At 35.7% G+C, this 22,033-nt stretch overlaps 1 protein-coding gene across 1 annotated transcript in view; it reads right to left on the bottom strand.

Annotated features, from left to right (window-relative positions):
- Positions 1 to 22,033, bottom strand: part of IQCM (IQ motif containing M) — a 333,482-nt gene that overhangs the window by 262,594 nt on the left and 48,855 nt on the right. Inside the window, 1 exon segment of the mRNA XM_053743531.1 lies at positions 2,315 to 2,346. Within this exon segment, the coding sequence (XP_053599506.1) occupies positions 2,315 to 2,346 (32 nt within the window).

The raw sequence follows: 22,033 nt of genomic DNA, 5'->3' as shown, positions 1-22,033 counted from the left end.
TAATCCCTTGTCAGTTGCTTCATTTACAAGTACTTTCTCCCATTCTGTGGGTTGTCTTTTTGTCTTATTTATGGTTTCCTTTGCTGTGCTAAAACTTTTAAGTTTAATTAGGTCCCATTTATTTTTGCTTTTATTGTCATTACTCCAGGAGGTTGATCTGAGAAGATATTGCTGCAGTTTATGTGAGAGAGTGTTTGGCCTATGTTTTCCTCTAAAAGTTTTATAGTATCTGACCTTACATTTAGGTCTTTAATCCATTTTGAGTTTATTTTTGTGTACGGTATTAGAGAATGTTCTAATTTCGTTCTTTTGCATGTAGTTCTCCAGTTTTCCCAGCACACTTATTGAAGAGACTGTCTTTTCTCTGTTGTATATTCTTGACTCTTTTGTCATAGATTAATTGGCCATAGATGCTTGGGTTTATTTCTCAGCTTTCTATACTGTTCCACTGATTTACATTTTAGTTTTTGTGTCAGTACAACACTGTTTTGATGACTGTAGCTTTGTAGTATAGTCTGAGGTCAGGAAGTTTGATTCCTCCAACTTCCTTTTTCTTTCTCCAGATTGCCTTGCCTATCCAGGGTCTTGTGTGTTTCCAGACAAGTTTTTAAATATTTTGTTCTAGTTCTGTGAAAAACGCCATTGGTAATTTGACAGGAATTGCACTGAATTTGTGGCTTGCTTTGAGTAGTATGGTCATTTTCACAATTTTGATTCTTCCAGTCCAAGAGCATGGTATATCTTCCTATTTGTTCATGTCATCTTTGATTTCTTTCATAAGCATCTTATAGCTTTCAGAGTAGAGGTCTTTTGTCTCTTTAGGTAGGTTTATTCCTAGGTATTTTATTCTTTTTTTATGCAATGGTAAATTGGATTGTTTCCCTAATTTCTCTTTCTGATCTTTCATTGTTAGCATACAGAAATGAAGTCAATTTCTGGGAAAGGAATCACTCAGTCAAATCCAAGAAGCACAGTGAATACAATATAACATAAACCCAAGAAGGAGCAGCCAGAGAAACATATTAATCAAACTGACAAATATTAAAGACTAAGAGAAAATACTGAAAGCAGCTAGGGGAAATCAACAAATAACATACAAGGGAACCACTGTAAGGTTGTCAGCTGATTTCTCAGCAGAAATCCTGCAGGAGGGAGTGACTGGTACAATCAAGTGATAAAAGGAAAAAAACTCCAACCAAGAATACTCTATCCAGCAAGGCTCTCATTCAGATTTCAAGGAGAAATCAAAAGCTTTACAGATAATCAAAATCTAAGAGAATTCACCACCACTAAACCCACTTTACAACAAATACTAAAGGACCTTCTCTAGATGGCAAAGAGAAGGCCACAACCAGAAGCTAGAAAATTCAAATGGAAAAGGTTCCTAGTAAAGGAAAACTTATAGTAAAGGTAGGAAATCCTCCACACACAAATATGAATGATATCAAAATCAGCAATTGTGAGAAGAGGTGGGTACAAATACATGATGCAATTAAGATTAATTATGATGCAATTAAGATTAATTATAATGCAATTAAGAAAGGCAATATGCATTTGCCATTGAGAGACCAGCAACTTAAAACAATATTGTATATATACAGTCTCCTATATCAAAACCTCATGGTAACTGCAAACCAAAAACCTGCAACAGATACACACATGAAAAAGAAAAAGCAATCCATACACAACTCTAAAGATGGTCATCAAATCACAAATGAAGAAAACAAGAGAAGAAGGGTAGAAAAAAGACCAACAAAAACAAATCCAAAACAATTTACAAAATGGCAATAAGAACGTACATACCAATAATAACCTTAAATGTAAATGGACTAAATGCTCAATCAAGAGACAAAGACTGGCTGAATGGATTCAAAAACAATACCCATATATATGCTGTCTACAAAAGACCCACTTCAACTCTAATGACACATACAAACAAAGTGAGAGGTGGAAGAAAATATTCCATGCAAATGGAAATCAAAAATCAGGTCAGCAGACAGAAATCCAAATCAAAAAAGAGGAAAGCAATATAAGAGACCTATGGGATAATATAAAGCAGGCCAATCTACGCATAATAGGAATTCCAGAAGGAGCAGAAAAAGATAAGGGAATGAAAAATATATTTGAAGAAATTATCGCTGGAAACTTCCCACATCTAAAGGATACTGGGTTCAAGATACATGAAGCACAGAGGGCCCCAAACATATTGGACCCAAATAGACCCACAGCAAGACACATCATAATAAAAATGGCCAAAGTTAGTGATAAAGAGAGGATCCTAAAGGCAGCAAGAGAAAAGCAGAATGTTACCTACAAGGGAACCCCCATAAGATTATCAGCTGATTTCTCTACAGAAACACTACAGGCCAGGAGGGAAAGGCAAGAGATATTTAAAGTGCTAAAAGGAAAAAATATGCAACCTAGAAGACTCTATCCAGAAAGAATATCACTTAAAATAGAAAGAGAAATAAAAAGTTTTTCCAACAAACAAAAACTTAAACAATATAGCAACACAAAACCCAGGCTAAAAGAAATACTGAAAGGGCTTCTCTAAACCAAGAAGAAAGGAAGGAAAGGGAAGAAAAAAGAAAAAAAAAAAAGAGGAAGAACTAGGACTGAGGAAACCGCAATCAGAGAGCAGTCACTCAAATAAGCCAGCATACAGATTTAATCAGGAACATGCTTCAAACAAAATAAAATTAAAAAGGAAAAAAAAGTCATCAAAATGATAAAATGTGGGGAAGGGATGTTAGGAAATAACTAGACCCCTTTTGTTTGTTTGTTTGTTTGTATGATTCTCTTCTTAATTTTAATATAATAATGAAGTGTGTGAACCTACAGGACCTTCAGGCTAAAACACACAATTATGGGAAGGGGTTAGCATACTCAAAAAACAGGGCAACCACAAGCCAAAACCAAATATTACATTCGCAAAAAATGAAAAAAAAAAACACTCAAGCAGATAATAACAGGAGATCATCCAACCAAAAAAAAAAAAAAAAGGAAGAATGGAGAACCATAGAATCAACTGGAACACGAGGTTCAAAATGGCAATAAATAATCATCTATCAATTATCACCTTAAATGTCAATGGACTGAATGCTCCAATCAAAAGACACAGAGTGGCTAAGTGGATAAAAAGGCAAAAACCTTCAATATGCTGCCTACAAGAAACTCACCTTAGGACAAAGGATACATATAGATTGAAAGTGAAAGGGTGGGGAAAAATATTTCACGCCAATAGACATGACAGAAAAGCGGGAGTCGCAACGCTCACATCAGACAAAATAGACTTTAAAACAAAAGACATAAAGAAAGACAAAGAAGGACACTACTTAATGATTAAGGGATCCATCCAAGGAGAGGATGTTACTATCATCAACATATATGCCCCAAATACAGGAGAACTCAGATACATACAACAAATATTAACAGACATAAAGGGAGATATTGATGAGAATACAATCATAGTAAGAGACCTTAATACTCCCCTCACATCAATGGACAGATCCTCTAGACAGAAAACCAATAAAGCAACAGAGATCCTAAAGGAAACAATAGAAAAATTAGACTTCATTGATACCTTCAGGACACTACATCCAAAAAAAGCAGAATACACATTCTTCTCAAATGCTCATGGAACATTCTCAAGAATCGACCACATATTGGGAAACAAAGCTAACCTCAATAAATTTAGGAGCATAGAAATTATCTCAAGTGTCTTCTCTGACCACAATGCCATGAAATTAGAAATCAACCATGGGAAAAGGAAAGACAAAAAACCTACTGCATGGAGACTAAACAACATGCTACTAAAAAACCAATGGGTCAATGAGGAAATCAAGAAGGAAATTAAAAACTACCTGGAAACAAATGATAATGAAGACACAACCGCTCAAAATCTGTGGGATGCTGCGAAAGCAGTGCTCAGAGGGAAATTTATAGCAATACAGGCCTTTCTCAAAAAAGAAGAAAGATCCCAAATGGACAACTTAACCCTCCACCTAAATGAATTAGAAAAAGAAGAACAAAAAAGGCCTAAAGTCAGCAGAAGGAAGGAAATTATAAAGATCAAAGAAGAAATTAATAAAATAGAGATTCAAAAAACAATAGAGAAAATTAAGAAAACCAAGAGCTGGTTCTTTGAAAAGGTGAACAAAATTGACAAACCCCTGGCCAGACTCACTAAAAAGAGGAGAGAAAGAACCCAAATAACCAAAATTATAAATGAAAAAGGAGAGATCACAACGCATACAGCAGAAATACAAAAAACCATAAGAGAATACCATGAACAACTCTATGGCAACAAGTTTGACAATCTGGAAGAAATGGACAGTTTTCTAGAATCTTACAGCCTGCCAAAACTGAATCAAGTAGAAACAGACCAACTGAACAGACAAATCACTAGAAATGAAATGGAAGAGGTCATAAAATCACTCCCTACAAATAAAAGTCCAGGACCAGATGGCTTCACAGGTGAATTCTATCAAACATATAAAGAGGAATTGGTGCCCATCCTCCTTAAACTCTTTCAAAAGGTTGAAGAAGAAGGAATACTCCCAAAGACATTCTATGATGCCACCATCACCCTCATTCCAAAACCAGACAGGGATACCACCAAAAAAGAAAACTATCGCCCAATATCATTGATGAATATAGATGCAAAAATTCTCAACGAAATCTTAGCCAACCGAATCCAACAACATATCAAAAAAATTATACACCATGACCAGGTAGGGTTCATCCCAGGTTCACAAGGATGGTTCAACATATGCAAATCCATCAGCATCATACACCACATTAACAAAAAAAAAGTCAAAAATCATATGATCATCTCAATAGACGCAGAAAAAGCATTTGACAAAGTCCAACATCCATTCATGATCAAGACCCTCGCCAAAGTGGGTATAGAGGGAACACTCCTGAATATAATCAAAGCCATTTATGAGAAAACCATAGCAAATATGATCCTCAATGGGGAAAAACTGAAAGCCTTCTCACTCAAATCTGGAACACGACAGGGATGCCCACTCTCACCACGGCTCTTCAACATCGTTTTGGAAGTCCTAGCCACAGCAATTAGACAAACCAAAGACATAAAAGGCATCCATATAGGAAGAGAAGAGATAAAACTGTCACTGTATGCAGATGACATGATACTATACATAGAAAACTCTAAGGACTCAACCCCAAAACTCCTTGAACTGATTCATAAATTCAGCAAAGTAGCAGGATATAAGATTAACATTCAGAAGTCAGTCGCATTTCTGTATACCAGCAATGAAACATTAGAAAAGGAATACAAAAATACGATACCTTTTAAAATTGCACCTCACAAAATCAAATACCTCGGAATACACCTGACCAAGGAGGTAAAGGACCTATATGCCGAGAACTATAAAACTTTAATTAAAGAAATCAAAGAAGAAGAAAAGAAATGGAAAGATATTCCATGTTCCTGGATTGGGAAAATCAATATCGTAAAAATGGCCATACTACCCAAAGCAATCTACACATTCAATGCAATCCCTATCAAATTACCCAGGACATTTTTTACAAAACTACAACAAACAATCCAAACATTTATATGGAACCACAAAAGACCCAGAATTGCCAAAGCAATCCTGAGAAACAAAAACCAAGCAGGAGGCATAACTCTCCCAGACTTCAAGAAATACTACAAAGCCACCGTCATCAAAACAGTGTGGTACTGGTATCAGAACACACAGACAGACCAATGGAACAGAATAGAGAATCCGGAAATAAACCCTGACACCTATGGTCAATTCATCTTTGACAAGGGAGGCAAGAACATAAAATGGGAAAAAGAAAGTCTACTCAGCAAGCATTGCTGGGAAACCTGGACAGCTGCATGCAAAGCAATGAAACTAGAACACACCCTCACACCATGCACAAAAATAAACTCCAAATGGCTCAAAGACTTAAATCTACGACAGGACACCCTCAAACTCCTAGAAGAGAACATAGGCAAAACACTCTCTGACATCAACATCATGAATATTTTCTCAGGTCAGTCTCCCAAAGCAATCGAAATTAGAGCAAAAATAAACCCATGGGACCTCATCAAACTGAAAAGCTTTTGCACAGCAAAGGAAACCCAAAAGAAAACAAAAAGACAACTTTCAGAATGGGAGAAAATAGTTTCAAATGATGCAACCAACAAGGGCTTAATCTCTAGAATATATAAGCAACTTATACAACTCAACAGCAAAAAAAGCCAATCAATCAATGGAAAAATGGACAAAAGACCTGAATAGACATTTCTCCAAAGAAGATATACAGACGGCCAGCAAACACATGAAAAAATGCTCAACATCGTTGATTATAAGAGAAATGCAAATCAAAACTACCATGAGATATCACTTCACACCAGTCAGAATGGCCATCATTAATTAATCCACAAATAACAAGTGCTTGAGGGGCTGTGGAGAAAAGGGAACCCTCCTGCACTGTTGGTGGGAATGTCAACTGGTACAGCCACTATGGAGAACAGCTTGGAGATACCTTAGAAATCTATCCATAGAACTTCCATATGACCCCGCAATCCCACTCTTGGGCATCTATCCGGACAAAACTCTCCTTAAAAGAGACACATGCACCCGCATGTTCATTGCAGCCCTATTCACAATAGCCAGGACGTGGAAACTACCCAAATGTCCATCGACAGAGAATTGGATTCGGAAGAGGTGGTATATATACACAATGGAATCCTACTCAGCCATAAAAAAGAATGACATAATGCCATTTGCAGCAACATGGATGGAGCTAGAGAATCTCATACTGAGTGAAATGAGCCAGAAAGACAAAGACAAATACCATATGATATCACTTATAACTGGAATCTAATATCCAGCACAAATGAACATCTCCTCAGAAAAGAAAATCATGGACTTGGAGAAAAGACTTGTGGCTGCCTGATGGGAGGGGGAGGGAGTGGGAGGGATCAGGAGCTTGGGCTTATCAGACACAACTTAGAATAGATTTACAAGGAGATCCTGCTGAATAGCATTGAGAACTATGTCCAGACACTCATGTTGCAACAGAACAAAGGGTGGGGAAAAAATGTAATTGTAATGTATACATGTAAGGATAACTTGATCCCCTTGCTGTACAGTGGGAAAATTAAAAAAATAATTAAAAAAAAAACAAATATGTTCCCCAGACCAATCACATAGGATACCCTGCTTCAATGGATCACTGAAGAAATTAAAGAGGAAATTAAAAAATACCTTGATGCAAATAACAATAAACACTGCTGATACAGTTATTGTGCTTTTACTTTCTAGAAGTTCTTTTGTTTTTATTTCAAACTGTCACTTTTTTTATTTCCTATTCTCTGTAGATATTTTCACCTCATTTCTTTAAACACAATAATTGTCTTAATATTTGAATTTGATCATTCCAATATGTGAATGTACTAAAATGTTATTTTTAACTTGCATCTTATCAGTAGCTTTTGAAGAAGTTATAAGACTATTATTTAAGAAGAAAAGTACAGTTAGGTAAAAATAAGCTTGGTGTGAAGTGTTAATGTATGAACATTCTTTCAGGGAAGCTTGCTTCTTGACATTTGCTTGAGTTACTCAAAATATTATCATGCCTTCTTATTTGCAAATCTTGTTGTAAAAATACAGACTTTACCCATCTCTTGGCAATAGTCCAAAATAATAATAAAAAAGGAAAAATCAGAAAAGCAAATTCCTTAAGTGAGAAGAAACCCACAACTCTGAAGCACATGATATGAGAAAGAGCTTCCAAATATCAATGAATATTAGATGGGAGTGATAGAAGGGGAAGTTAAAGATGACCACAGTGCAGATGTCAGACAATGTAGAGAATAGCTCTCTAAATAAGTAGCCACAATCTGAGGAGCAAATCCCCTTGGAAATATGGAACTGAAGTGCTTAGTCTGACAGCAGAAGTGCTGTGGACCACATTTTCACAAGGTCTCAAGAAGTGGGGAAATGTGGCTAAAAGATGATCACACAGATGAGGCATATTTGCAGGACTCAACCTTCTTGTTGTCGGGGGTAAAGAGAGAGGAAGTCAGCAGTGTCAGCTGTCATTCAGAGTGAAGATAAATGGCTCAGGGAAGTAAAGGCTAAAGGGCCTCATGTGCAAACAGGGACCTGTGTTGTTAAAAGTGGTTCCCATTAACCTCAAACACTGAGCTGGCCCCTGCAACATACAAACCTTCAAATCTACAAATGGCTGGTCCAGGAAGAACTCACCACAACATTAATAATGGAAAAAAATAAAGGACTAGCATAAAAGGTATATAAAACATACTGTAGAAACAAATAAAATGGAAAAGGTACTAAAAAATATATATGATGGATGAAAACCACAAGAAAAATGTTTCCAGGAAAGAAAGGATGAAAAATATTGCCATAAGAATGTTAACACTTTGACCAAGCATATTGCCTAAGGGTTGTAGAGGAAAAAAAGGGTTACTTCCACCTCCCCCAAAAAGGAATATAAAAGCTGAAGAAAGATATAGTAAGACAATAGAAATAACCACCTGAGCTGATGGTGATGGGAAAAAAATGAAATCATTTGCAGAAATGAAGATATATGTCATCAAGGGCATTATGCTAGATGAACTAAGTCAGAGAAAAAAATATAAGCTCTATATCTATTCATATACACACACACATAAGCTTACTGTACATAGATAGATAAATAGATAGATCTCACAGATACAGAGAACAGATTAGATTGGCAGTTGCCAGATGCAGGGGATGGAGAGTGGAAGAAATGGGTAAACTATTTCTGTTTTTTGTTTATTTAAGTAAATTTAACTTTTTAAAAAAGAGAAACGAAAACTGACTATGGGACCTTGAAAACAGGAGTGATAAAAGTGAACAGCATGAAAAACAATAGAGAGTTTAAAAGGATTTCGGGAAAATTACAGATATAGGAAACAAACAAAAGGAGAAAAAAGAACAAAATAATAGAACAAAAATATGTTAAGGACACAGTTTCAGAAGCAATTACCAAAATAAAATAAAATTAGGATCTTCAAATTGAAGGATATATGTTATCAGGATAAAAACTGTCTCAGTTTGATGCTCATCAAAACACATCCCAGAAGCATTAGAATTCAGAAATAAAGAATCCTTTGAATAGCCAGTCAAAAAGAATAATATATGCCTATTGAAATAAAGCCCCAAGCTAGAAGGTGGTGGAGAAAAGTCTACAGAATACGCAAGGAAAATGAGTGTGAAGTAAGATTTTCATCCTAACCTAGATGACACAACCAATAATTAATAACTAACAGAAATTTTGAAAGGGAAAAAGAAGTTGGTAAAAGACATCAGGAGCTGATTTCAACATCGTTTATAGTCAAGGGGGGAAAGTACCATTTGGAATTAGATAATCAAATCACACAATCAAAATAGGTATATTTAAAGTATAAGGTATACAGTAAGAGAAAAAATATAACTAACAAAATTTGGTGATGGATGAAGGAGAGGAGAGAGAAGAAGAAATATATAAAATTCCACTACTGTTCACAGAAGGAAGTCACAGATATATGTAAAGAAAGAATGTCTTCTACTTACAAAATACTAACTGCTAAGGGAATTGGCCTCTGGTCACAAACAACCAGAAAACTAGACAAAAATTTATTATAAACATATACTAACTAGAAGCGTATAGTATTCTTCCAAGGCCAAACAAACAGATCAATGAACCAGAAAAAGAGCATAGAACACCTATGCATAAGTGGATATTTAGTATATGACAGAGGTGGCCCTGAAGACCACTGGGTAGAGAGGAACTTTTCCCTAAATACTTCTAGGACAACTGAGTGTCTCTATGATGGGGGAGAGGGGGAAAACGGGGAGAGAATAAAACTGAACCCTTCCTTCATATTTTGCACAATTGATTCCAATATGCTTAAAAACCTAAACATACACATAGGAAAAGAAATAATTTAGAAGGTAATTAACATTAATTCAATGACCTTTAGTTAGCAGAGAATTTCATGTTTTAAAGACAAGATATAAAAATAGTCAAAGGAAACACCGATAAATTGAACTTCTATTTATCAAAAGATACCATAATGAGACAAGCCAAAGAGCTGGAGGAGTATTTTTAACAGATGCAATTAGCAAAGATACAGTTTATAAAATTTTATAAAGAATTTTTACAATAAGAAAAAAATAGACAACTCAAAAGAAACTTAGGGGGAAAAAGCAACTGAAACAAGATTTTTAGAAACAGGAAATCCAGTTGATGGGCCTTGGGGTCCTGCTGTGTAACACAGGGAACTATGTCGGTCACTTGTGATGGGACATGATGGAGGATAGTGTGAGAAAGAGAATGTGTATATATATATGTGTGTGTGTGTGTGTGACTGGGTCACTTTGCTGTGCAGTAGATTGACAGAACACTGGAACCAACTACAATGGAAAAAATAAAAATTATTTTAAAAAATAGGAAATCCAAATGGCTGAGAATTACATGATATGAATGCTCAATCTCATAAAACTAGAGAAATGCGAATTAAAAATAAACAATTTTGAAAATACTGAATCCCAACTGAATGGAACAAATCTGTGTGTTTTAAAAATTCCAAGAGCTGAAGAGATTGTAACAATAGGAACGTTCATTCTCTGCAAGGGTAAGTGCAAATTAGTACCAATCTTGTAATACAGTTTGGCATTACTGACAAGTCGAAAATAGACATAACCCATGAACCAAAAAAATTCTCTCCTTGGTATAAACCTTAGAGAAACACTTACGCATGTGCACCAGGAGATATATACAGTATGGTGCGTAACAGTCCTAAAGTGAAAACCACTCACTGTCCATCAGGAACAGACTAAAAATGTCATGATTATTCCTAAAATAATATACTGTACAGCAGGAGAAATAACCAGCTACAGCAGTATGGAGCAGCATGGACAAATTTTACAAGAAATGTTAAGCAAAACAGGTAAGGCACAGCAAATACATGCAGTACTATATAATATATATATAAAATTTTAAAATATGTACAAATAATTTACCATCACTCTGGACTGCAGAAACAGAAAAGCACAGATATTGTTAATACAAAACTAAAGCGAGTGGTTAACTGTGGCGGGTGAATAAGAGTGTTCTAAGTGGGAAGAGGAAAGGTGGGATGGATGACTACTGGGTACTGACAGTGTTCTATTTGATGAGCTGTATAGGGCCCACACAGGGTTAACCTCATAATTCTTCATTACATCATACCAAGTCTTTATTTACTCAGCGGTCTCTCACAGTCTGTCATGGTGTGTTTTATTTGCTATTTAATGCTGTGCTCCACTGAGCATGATGACACTGGCTGGACAAGTGCAGGCTCATCTGGGACCTGCACCCCTGGGACCTTCCTTGCTCCTGCATCTAGATCCGAACCCTGGGCAAAGAGTGACTGCAGTCTCTGGACTGGAACCTGGAAGTGGGTGGTCAACACCCCATTCCAGAGCCAAGGAGGGGGATAGGAGGTGGAAGCAACTGGGAACCAAGGCTCCAAGCTTCTAGTGCACGTTCCATTCTATCAGACTCACTTACAAGCTACATATTTAAAGGTACTGGCAACCACAGAGCATTAACCCCCAAGCACTGACCCCCTTCTGAGGGCGAAGTGCTATGTGACCAGAGTTGCACACCCACAATGCAAGCTCCACACCATACTTGGGTTTTCTGCATATTTCTGCATATATGCTATACAGTGTATACACATGTGTGAGTGTAGAAAAGAAAAGAACTTTATTTCCTTCTGCAAGTCCCTGAGGCTGGGTCAGGCCTGAGATCTGAAGTGTTTATGCCATTAATGTTTTAAATTGGCTATCTGTGGAGTTCCTGTCGTGGCTCAGTGGTTAACGAATCCAACTAGGAGCCATGAGGTTGTGGGTTCGATCCCTGGCCTCACTCAGTGGGTTAAGGATCCGGCATTGCTGTGAGCTATGGTGTATCACAGACACGGCTCGGATCTGGCATTGCTGTGGCTCTGGTATAGGCAGTCAGCAACAGCTCCAATTAGACCCCTAGCCTGGGAACCTCCATATGCCATGGGTGCAGCCCTAAAAAGACTGAATGAATGAGTGAATGAATGAATACGTTGGCTATCCATCTGAAAGTTATTTCCCAAAATTGTTCGTATAACTAAATGTAGACCTGAGTGTTTAAAGACTCTTTCAGAAATTAAGTATCTATAATTGAGATCAAGGCAATTAATTCCACAGTATGCTAAGTACTTTAATGTAATGGTCCTCGGCTACATTTTTGATGCCAAGAACCTCCTATTCTTGAATTCTAGTTCCTTCCCTTTCACTGTCATGTAACTTAAAAAAATGTATTCTGTTTGGTGGGGGTAATTTATAAGATCTAATGAAAGTAGATACAAATAGATTAAGTCATCTACTACATGGCTTAATTCAGCTTTCAGAAAGGAAATGGGATGGAAGGAAACCAAGCAGGTGCTCTATTTATGTTACTTTCAGTTCTTTCACATTAATTCTGAGAGGCAGATACAAATATCTCATGCCTATAAAAGAACATTGAGGTTAGGAAGAGTAAATACCCTAACCAAGGGCATCTGACCAGTAAGTGGGTGTGACACCTGGTTCTATCTGACTGCACACTTCTACTACCTTTCTTTGCTTCCATTTTTGTTCTTTTCTTTTTAAACATTTACTGTCCATTTACTATGTGTCAAGTATTACCGCAGAAATGAGTGACCGAAGTCTGATGTAGCCCCAAATCCAAGGCTGTGCTGTCAGTATGGTAACATGTGGCCATGAGCACTTGAAATGTGGCTAGTATGAAGTGAGATGTGCTGTGAGTTACATTATACATCATATTTCAAAGCCTTAGTAAGTGGGAAAAAAAAAAGGTTGTAAAATATGTTAATTTTTCATATGGATTATATTAAAAGGATAAATTTTGTACATATGTTTTAGGCTAAATAAGAAGTGCTTAATATTTATTTCATCCGTTTTCATATTTAAAGTGGCTACTAGAAAATTTTAAATTATAAGTATGTCTCAAATTTCATTTCTATTGTACGTCACTGGCCTAAAGATGTCCTCTCAATCTTACTTCAGGATATATAAATAAATTGCCAATCTGTTACAGGTTGTATCTCAAGACAATTTTGAATAAGAAATTTCATATTTGAATAAGCTATATTTCAGGATTAAGTCAGAAGAAGAAATATCTGTAATTCACTATGGAATGCATCTTCTTCCCATCATCAACATTTATTGACAACATATTCAATCTCTCTTGAAATTTTAAAAATTGGCCTAAGTAAAATTAGCTAAAGCTTGCTCGTTTTTCTTTTCCTGACAGAGCACACAGTAAACATATAAATACCCAGATTTAAGAAATGGATTGAAAATAGCTTTTTTTTTTTTTACATCCCACAAGTATCTCCTAGAGATTTGCTGAACACTTTTAATACCATAGCATGCATTTCTCTCAGCATGAAAATTTTTGATCGTTTAGAATCTGGTACATTAAAAATATTTTTCACATTTTCCTAAAGAAGATGAGGCAAGATGTGTTTTCCGACAATAAAACACTTGTGCTTCTATGAAATTTCTATTAACGTCAGCAGTGGGGAATCATACAAGAAAACTATCTTTCCTATTATGTTGTTACATACAGAAATAGCAATACAATTAATTTATAATTCAACATAAAGGCTAACACTCTAAAATTGTATCAGATGCAGTAACATCATTGATAAACTTATAAGATTGCCTGAAAATCTAATTTCACAAATATGTACAGTAGTAAGAAACACCAAATTTAGACTGTATGGAATCAGATGGAGCACAACTCTCAAAAACTATACAAATTTACCTGAGCTTTTAGTTCATAATCATATGCAACAAAATACTCATTTCATAAGTCCATCCTCTATTGAATCACTCTGTTTTGCCTTGAAATACAGCCTGAAAGTATCTCAATTTCACAGTTAAGAAGCAAAATATCAGTTGATACCCCTAAGACAATACGAACATCTATAAAGCAAAACATTAAAATGGAAAATGGACCACAAATCAGAAGACAGATACTTGTAAGACTTGAGTAAGTTGCAAGCTTCTTAATATTTAGTGTCATCATCTGAAAGATGGGATAAGTTAGAGTGACCATGCCTAAAAAATCTCATTAGAATCAAGAAGACAACTTATAAAAAGAAAAATATTACTAGCATGTTATTATATTAAAAAGAAATTTATTACACTATTTATTATAAACATCTATTTTTAATTTAGAGTGGCCATTGTGGCAAAAAATAATGAAAATACTTTAAATATCTTAAATTCATATTTTCAAATCTTTTTTGTAATCACCTTGGTATAAAATAATCACCTTGTAATTGATCTTAATATGAGTCTAATGATAAGGGTTTTGTTTAAGTTATCTTCACAGGGGAACAAAAACTAGTTATAAAGCATTTTTTTTGAGATCCCATATGTCTACTACACTATTGACTATGTTTAAAGGAGGACTAATGTCCTAAAAACCTCATTCATTTTAGTGAGAGAAGACTGCATCCCACTAGTTAGATAATATCATACAATTTAGAAAATGTTAATTGTTATGAGCAAATGCTGAAGTAAAATCAAACAAATATTAGGGTCTCAAAGAAAGTGCTCTATCAGAGAGGATCAACATGAAGATCAGGAAAATATAGCAATTAACAGAAATTCATTGATTAGAAGGCAATGTCCTATAGAGAAAACTGGCACAAAGTTGGTTTAAAAAATAAATAAAACAATGAAGTTGACTGACCTTTAGCAAAACTAACCAAAGAGAAAGAAAGAGGGAGGGAAGGCAAGAGAGAACGAGAGAGAGCCTAAAGAATTAGTAATAAAAATTAAAAAGACGACAGCAGTACAAATGTCATTAAGGATAACTTTATGGTAATACTTTCAACAATTTAGACAGATCACTATAAACATAACTTACTAAAATCAAAAGAAGTTGAAAACAGTTTCATCAGTCCTAATTTTACTGAAGATACTTAATCTGTGAATTGAAAGTTCCATATAAAAGCAATGTCCAGGGCAGAGAGCTTCACTTAGGATTTTCCTCCAACATTTGAGAAAAACACAACACAAACTTATATGAACTCTTCCAAACAATGGGAAAAGGAGAAACAGTTTCTAACTCATTGTAAAATGTCATCACCCCAACACCAAATCCTGACAAGAACATTACAAACAGGGAAAATTACAGGCCATTTTTCTCACCAATAACATGGAAAAACCCTCAACAGAATATGAGCAAATTAAATTCATATGCGCTTTATTCCAGGATTGAAGATTAGTTTAACATCTGAAAACCAATGAAATGATCACAATTCACCATATGAAAAGAATAAGAAATCAAGTAATCATCTTCAGAGATAAAAAGAATATTTCATAAAATTCAATATAGATCCATGATAAAAGCCCTCAGCAACCTAGGCACTTTTTAGTAGAGTCCAAAACACTGTACATTTTAATTCCTTCTGAGATAGGAGATGAGACAAGAAAGCTCCTCACCACTTCTTTTTTACACAGTGCACAGGGTGTTAAACAATATAATAAGGTAAGAAAAAATAAATAAAAGCTCTAGAATAGGAAGGAAAGGAAAAAAAATCTGTCATGATTGATGGTTAAACTATGCAAATAGGAAGTCTAAAATGATCAACAAATAAACCAGATAAACTACTAGAATTAGTAAGTTAACTTATAAAAGCCATGAGGTTATAAGGTCCAAATAAAAAGATCAACTGTATTTCTATATTCCAGAAAAGGCACTGGGGTGAAATAACATTTTAAATACCATTTAAAGTAGCATCAAAACATCAAATGCATAGAAATAAATCTTAAAAGAATACACAGAAAACCATAAAATATTCTTGAGACAGTTCTAAAAAGGCCTAAGTAAAAGGAAGGCTACTTCATGTCCATCTATATTTCATCCTAAAATTCTCTACGTTTTTCTCATTTCTTAATCTATCTAGAGGTAGATTAATCTAAACAAACATTGTGTTTATAATATAATGGTAATTATGGCATGGCTTTGAGAGTAAACTTTAAAAAAAAAGACAAAACTGAAATAATGGACAATGATGGTAAGAAATTCAAAAAGAGAGGAAGAGCAAACTTAAAAGTACTTCATAGTCCTTCTATGGGATAGCATTTTTGCTAAATTTTAATATTGTGTTTAAAACAATATTATTTGTTTATCAAAGGCATCCTAAAGAAAGTGAAAAGACTAGCCACACTATCACTAACAAAGAATTAGTAGCAAGAATTTAATAGAATTCCTCCAAATCTGGGGTGGAGGCAAAGGCATACAGGATTTGTAACAGGTACACAAGAGGGTGATAGTTGTCAATATTATAGTCTCTTGGCTGTGGGATGATTTTGCTTGTTCATTGTGATACTAAATAATACAAAAAGTAAATTAGGAGTTCCCGTCGTGGCTCAGCAGAAATGAATCTGACTAGCAAACATGAGGATGCAGGTTTGATCCCTGGCCTCGCTCAGTGGGTTAAGGATCCAGTGTTGCTGTGGCTGTGGTGTGGGCCGGTGACTACAGCTCTGATTGGACCCCTAGCCTGGGAACCTCCGTATGTTGCAGTTGCAGCCCTAAAAAAAACAAATTAATTAACTAATTAACTAAAGAGGGCAATCCATGGACCAGTGACAATAATGCATCATGGAACAAGTATTTCTATTAATCTAATTCTAGATACCTGACGCTGGGCAATAAATAAATGCAGATACAGTAAATGCTGACAGATGAGAGAAGAGAGAGAAAGAGATAGGAAGAGGAAGAAAATTGATGCCAGCTGTGTGTGTTTAACTAGGAAAGTTACAGGCTGCCAGGAATAAGAAAAAAAAAAAAAAAACATTAAACCCCTGTGGAACCAGGCTTCCTTATATTTTCTGGTTTTATTATTTTTGTAGCAGTTCAACCAGGTTTTAAGTTTTTTTTTTTAATATTTAATTGGCATTTTCAGGTGTTCTTTATCCAGAAGTCTTTCCTTACATGGTTTTTCATCATATTTTCAGAAACATACACATACAGAGCTGTATTTTTTTCCCAGCTGTAATTTCTCATTCAAAATAAAAACAGCATATTTGAACTCACTGGTGACAATATTTATCTGAATAAATTAGGTAACTTTCTTTATTGACTAGAAAAAATAAATACGAAAATTGGTACCACACTTTTAGAAAATAAAACAATATCTTCATTCTTTCTTCCAAAAAAAAAAAAAAAAAAAAGCACTTCCTATGTTCCAGGAAAGATTCTGGGTCCAAGGGATTTACTGATGAATGAATCAGTCAAAACTATCTTCATTCTTGGAGGTCACATTCCAGCAGGAGGAGTAGACAAAAGCTAGATAAGTAAAATAGGCAACATGTCCTGAAGCCTTAAGTGTTAAGAGGTAAAAATAAAGCAGGATTGGTAAATGGGGCCAGGAGGAATAGTTGCTGTTATTAATAGGCTGGTTAGGGATGGCCTCACTGATAAGAAGGCATTCAGACAAAGCCCAGAATTGGTAAAGGAATGATGCTCAGATGTCTAAGGTAAAGAGCTTTCTAGGTAGAAACAAAATGTACAAAGTTTATGAGTTGTACATGTTATATTTGAAATGCCCATTAAAAACCCAGACAGAAATACTAATTAAACATCTGAATGTGAGCTGGAGTTGAGGAGAACAGCCAGGTAGGAGATATAAATTTGGAGTCAACTTCATATAAAGGATAGTTAAAGCTACGGACTGGATAACATCACAGTAGAATCAAGAGAATGAGTACAACTAGAGAAAAAAATTCGAAAACTGATCACGATACTTTGGGGGTCCCCAGAGTAAAAATAAGAAATGTTAGAGTTTAGAAGGTAGTCTGCTTGACTGGCGGTGCTCTTCAATGTGAGATTTTGGAAATATTTCAAAGGTCTCTAGACCATAATCAGAGAATATACATTTAGTATGACAAACAGCAAAACCACTGGAGGAAAAGAATTTAAGGAACTGAGAAGCTAATGAGTCAGCAGGGTTATTTATTTGGATACCAAAATCACAGAGTTATTGTAAGATTAGTGCTAGAGAAAGTTACAAGGATCCAGGGGCTAAATTCTTAAAGATATGAGAGAATGGATAAAAATCAATCATCGTAGGAAGGAGAGGTAATGAACGGTATCATTTGACATTATACATTATTATACACAATATATAATATATATGTCAAATAGATAAAAGTCATGACTTCGTCTTAATTCCTATGTTCTAATTCCCTTCCCTTTTTCTTTTTGTTCTTTTTTCTTTTTTTGTCTTTTTAGGGCTGAACCCACGGCATATGGAGGTTCCTGGGCTAGAGGCTGAATCGGAGCTGTAGCCACTGGCCTACACCACAACCACAGCAATGCCTGATCCAAGCCGCATCTGCAGCCTACACCACAGCTCATGGCAATGCCAGATCCTTAACCCAATGAGTGAGGCCAGGGATTAAACTGGTGTCCTCATGGATGCTAGTCAGGTTCATTAACCACTGAGCCACAATGGGAACTCTTTTTCTTTTAATAAGAATAATTTAGCTATCCTTAAAAAAAAAAAAAAAATGGGCAACTTCAACTGCAAAGTACACTATCACACACTCCAGAGAAAACCACAGATCTACATTCTCCCAAATGTAAGCAACATTCTATTATTCAAGAGACTTTAGTGACTGTTTCAGACATTTGGTGAAGTTGTAACTTACTGAACTAAACAGTTACAATAATGTGTGGGAAAAAGGCTTGGTTGTGCAAATTTTCAGACTACAGCCTTAAAATGAACCAAATAATTGATAAGCATAAAAAAATTCATTATTTTTCACCCAAAACACAAAGCGAGGACCACATCTAGGTCATTCAAAAAGAAAATCAACATCTTTTCACATTTTACTAATAGTTGACACAAAACAAGTCTCCAGCCACAGGCCTTCAGATATTTCTGTCCTTATTAAAATAAATGTTGCAATTATAAAAAAGTAGTTTAGCTTAAAACAAAAGCTTCACATACAACAAAGCAGTGATGAAATTCTCATTCACATTTGATTAAAAATACATTTCATTTTAAGAAAAAAACAATAGCTACCCGGTAGCATTTGGAAATAATGATTTTTATTGCAATTTTTTACACTTTCAGCATGTTCAGCCTTTAAACTGCCCATGATGTTTATGAGTACTGAGAGACATATCATAAAACTAATAATCTGCTCAACATTTTGGTTTTAAAGCATATAAATGGTATAATATTTTACTTATTTTTATGGTACCTGTGCAGCCTACAAGGCTATGATCGTTCTAAACAAGAACTGTACCGAGACAGTGTCCAGTGCTATTCTTTTGCATTTCTATATTCATGGTTGTTATTAATGTATTTTACTTTCCAAAATTATTTTTCCTTTTAGCAGTTTTCTTTTTTTTTTGTCTTTTGTCTTTTTTGTTGTTGTTGTTGTTGCTATTTCTTGGGCCGCTCCCGCGGCATATGGAGGTTCCCAGGCTAGGGGTTGAATTGGAGCTGTAGCCACTGGCCTATGCCAGAGCCACAGCAACGCGGGATCCGAGCCGCGTCTGCAACCTACACCACAGCTCACGGCAACGCCAGATCGGTAACCCACTGAGCAAGGGCAGGGACCGAACCCGCAACCTCATGGTTCCTAGTCGGATTCGTTAACCACTGCGCCACGACGGGAACTCCTCCTTTTAGCAGTTTTCAAGTGTCAGCCTGCTGTGCAGAAACAGACACCGAGATACATATAGGGGTATATTCCATTTGAGTAGCTTCTCCTTTTATCTTCACTCATTCATTCACTTAACAAATGTTTGTTAATGCCCAATATGTGCCAGTCTCTCTGCTAAGTACAGGGATTCTTTAGCTTCCATGAAGTTATGGTTCCATTAGCAAATATTACAGATATTTTAGCAGAACATTTTTGCAGACAGAACCTTTAGCAAATCTCAAAACATATCATGTAGGTACTGCTCATTCTCCAAGCCTTCCACTCACATTTTCACACTAGTCTGTAGCTAGTAACTGGGATTCTCTCAGCAAAAATTTGACAAGAAATTTTTCAATCTTTTTTTAGCACTAAATAAACAGTGGCCAAGCCCTCGTATAGTATGTTCCATGTAGATGGAAAAAGGAGACTTACAATTTCTACTTTGAGACATATGCTGTGGGAACTGCCGAACCCTTCTATGGGCTGATACACTCCTCCATGAAGGGAAGACACATACGATTTATGTGAGGTGGATGGTATTTGAAAATGGAGGCTTTTATCAACTCCTGGGATGATCCTGAGTAAACTCTAAGTGTCACACAATTAGCAGAACTTTCACTAATGCAGCACTTTCATTGATGTCGCTTTAGTTTTAAGCTAAACCACCTTTTTTATAATGTAATAGTTAAGGGCTATAAACCTCAGCTTGCAGGGTTATCAGATTTCAAGACAGCTATCTATTAAAAATATTTCACCCAGTGGATCCTATACCACATGAGGAATTTCTGACAGCACTTACCTCTGCTATACATATTTAATTCCAGGCTCAATTGAGACCATATATTATTCTACTACCCTTGGGCCTCAAATTATCTGATCAAGCTTTAAAAGACTTTAAGCTATGGACCAACATAATAGCCAAAAAACTTGAGGCAGACCTGTTGCGTGTGTTCAAGATTGTGACATTATATTCACAATTATTAACAATTGAGGTGAATATTGGTTGGATTAATAAAAATGTGTCCGATGAGCCTCCAACTGATGCTTAAATTCCTTTGGTAATAATCCAAACAAGTAAAAACTGTAGTTGGATAAAGGAAATTTTAAGCAAGAGTGCCTGGAGAACACAAGGAGGAGTTTATGCTGCAAATTTTCAAAAATGTATTCCAAACATCAATCAAAGTCCCACTCTACAAGAAGAGTTTTCCCTTAATGACAGCCTGAAGCTCAAGACCATGGGTAACAAGTTACAAAGGAGGAGAACTACAAAATAGTTTATTTGAATCAATAGCCCCCTAGGTCTTCATGTAGCTGACCAAGTCCCAGAAAGGTGCCCCATCACACTTAAGGGATTTTAGAGGGTCATCTACATCACCTTTCAAAGAATTACATGTTTTTTTAAAACAACTCCAGAGGAACTTTTAAAATTATAAGAATTTATCCTTGTAATTTCCTAAAACCTTCGCTATTTACCCACATTAAAAAAAAAAAAAAATCCAAACTCTCAAGTTCAAATAAAGGAGCTGAAAATCAGTGATATGGTTGTTTCTGAAATCTCTATCTTGTGACGCGATATTTGAAATGACACTTAAAGGAAATGACTGTTCAATACTAGCTGTTCGACTTTGCATTTTTAATGAATTCAAGGTAATGAAAATCACTGTGTTGCTACCACCCTTAAGCCGTGGGACTCACCATTTTCCTTCAGAAGCCCCATGGAAGAGGAGGTCATGGGTCGTAAGGGCAGGCCAAGGCTGGTGATGGGGAAAGCACATAATGAGTCCAACATTCTGTTTCCAAAACATGAGTTAGAGTTTCCAGTGCTTTAACAGTCTCTATTTTGTAATCCAAACTTCCAAGTCCAATGTTACAGGATTAGATGCTAATCACTCAGAGAAGCCCACCTGCCTCTTATTGACAGAGACTACAACTACTGGATCCTCAGTGTTCTCACTGCAGAGTTAAGGAGCACATAGTAGGCCCTCTATAAATATTTATGAAGGCAAATTAATGCCAATTTCTTCTGGCTCTGAGCGTGGATAACATAGGAACATTTGCTCTCTGAAAGAAAAACTCCAACAAAAATCATAAAAATCAACACACAGCATATACCTATTTCTTCTGTTTTGCAAGGATCTGAAATGAGACATTTTTCTATCACGACTTGGAAAGCTTCATCCAAGTCAGCTGAATCAGAAAACAGTTACCATACAGAAACTTTAGAAGACGTAAATAAGCAAGACAATAAAAATCACCCC

The sequence above is a fragment of the Phacochoerus africanus genome, chromosome 10 (genome assembly GCF_016906955.1).
Source record: "Phacochoerus africanus isolate WHEZ1 chromosome 10, ROS_Pafr_v1, whole genome shotgun sequence".
Classification (NCBI taxonomy): domain Eukaryota; kingdom Metazoa; phylum Chordata; class Mammalia; order Artiodactyla; family Suidae; genus Phacochoerus; species Phacochoerus africanus.
Note: the sequence above shows the minus strand (reverse complement) of the source record. Positions and strands in the feature narration are given on the sequence as shown.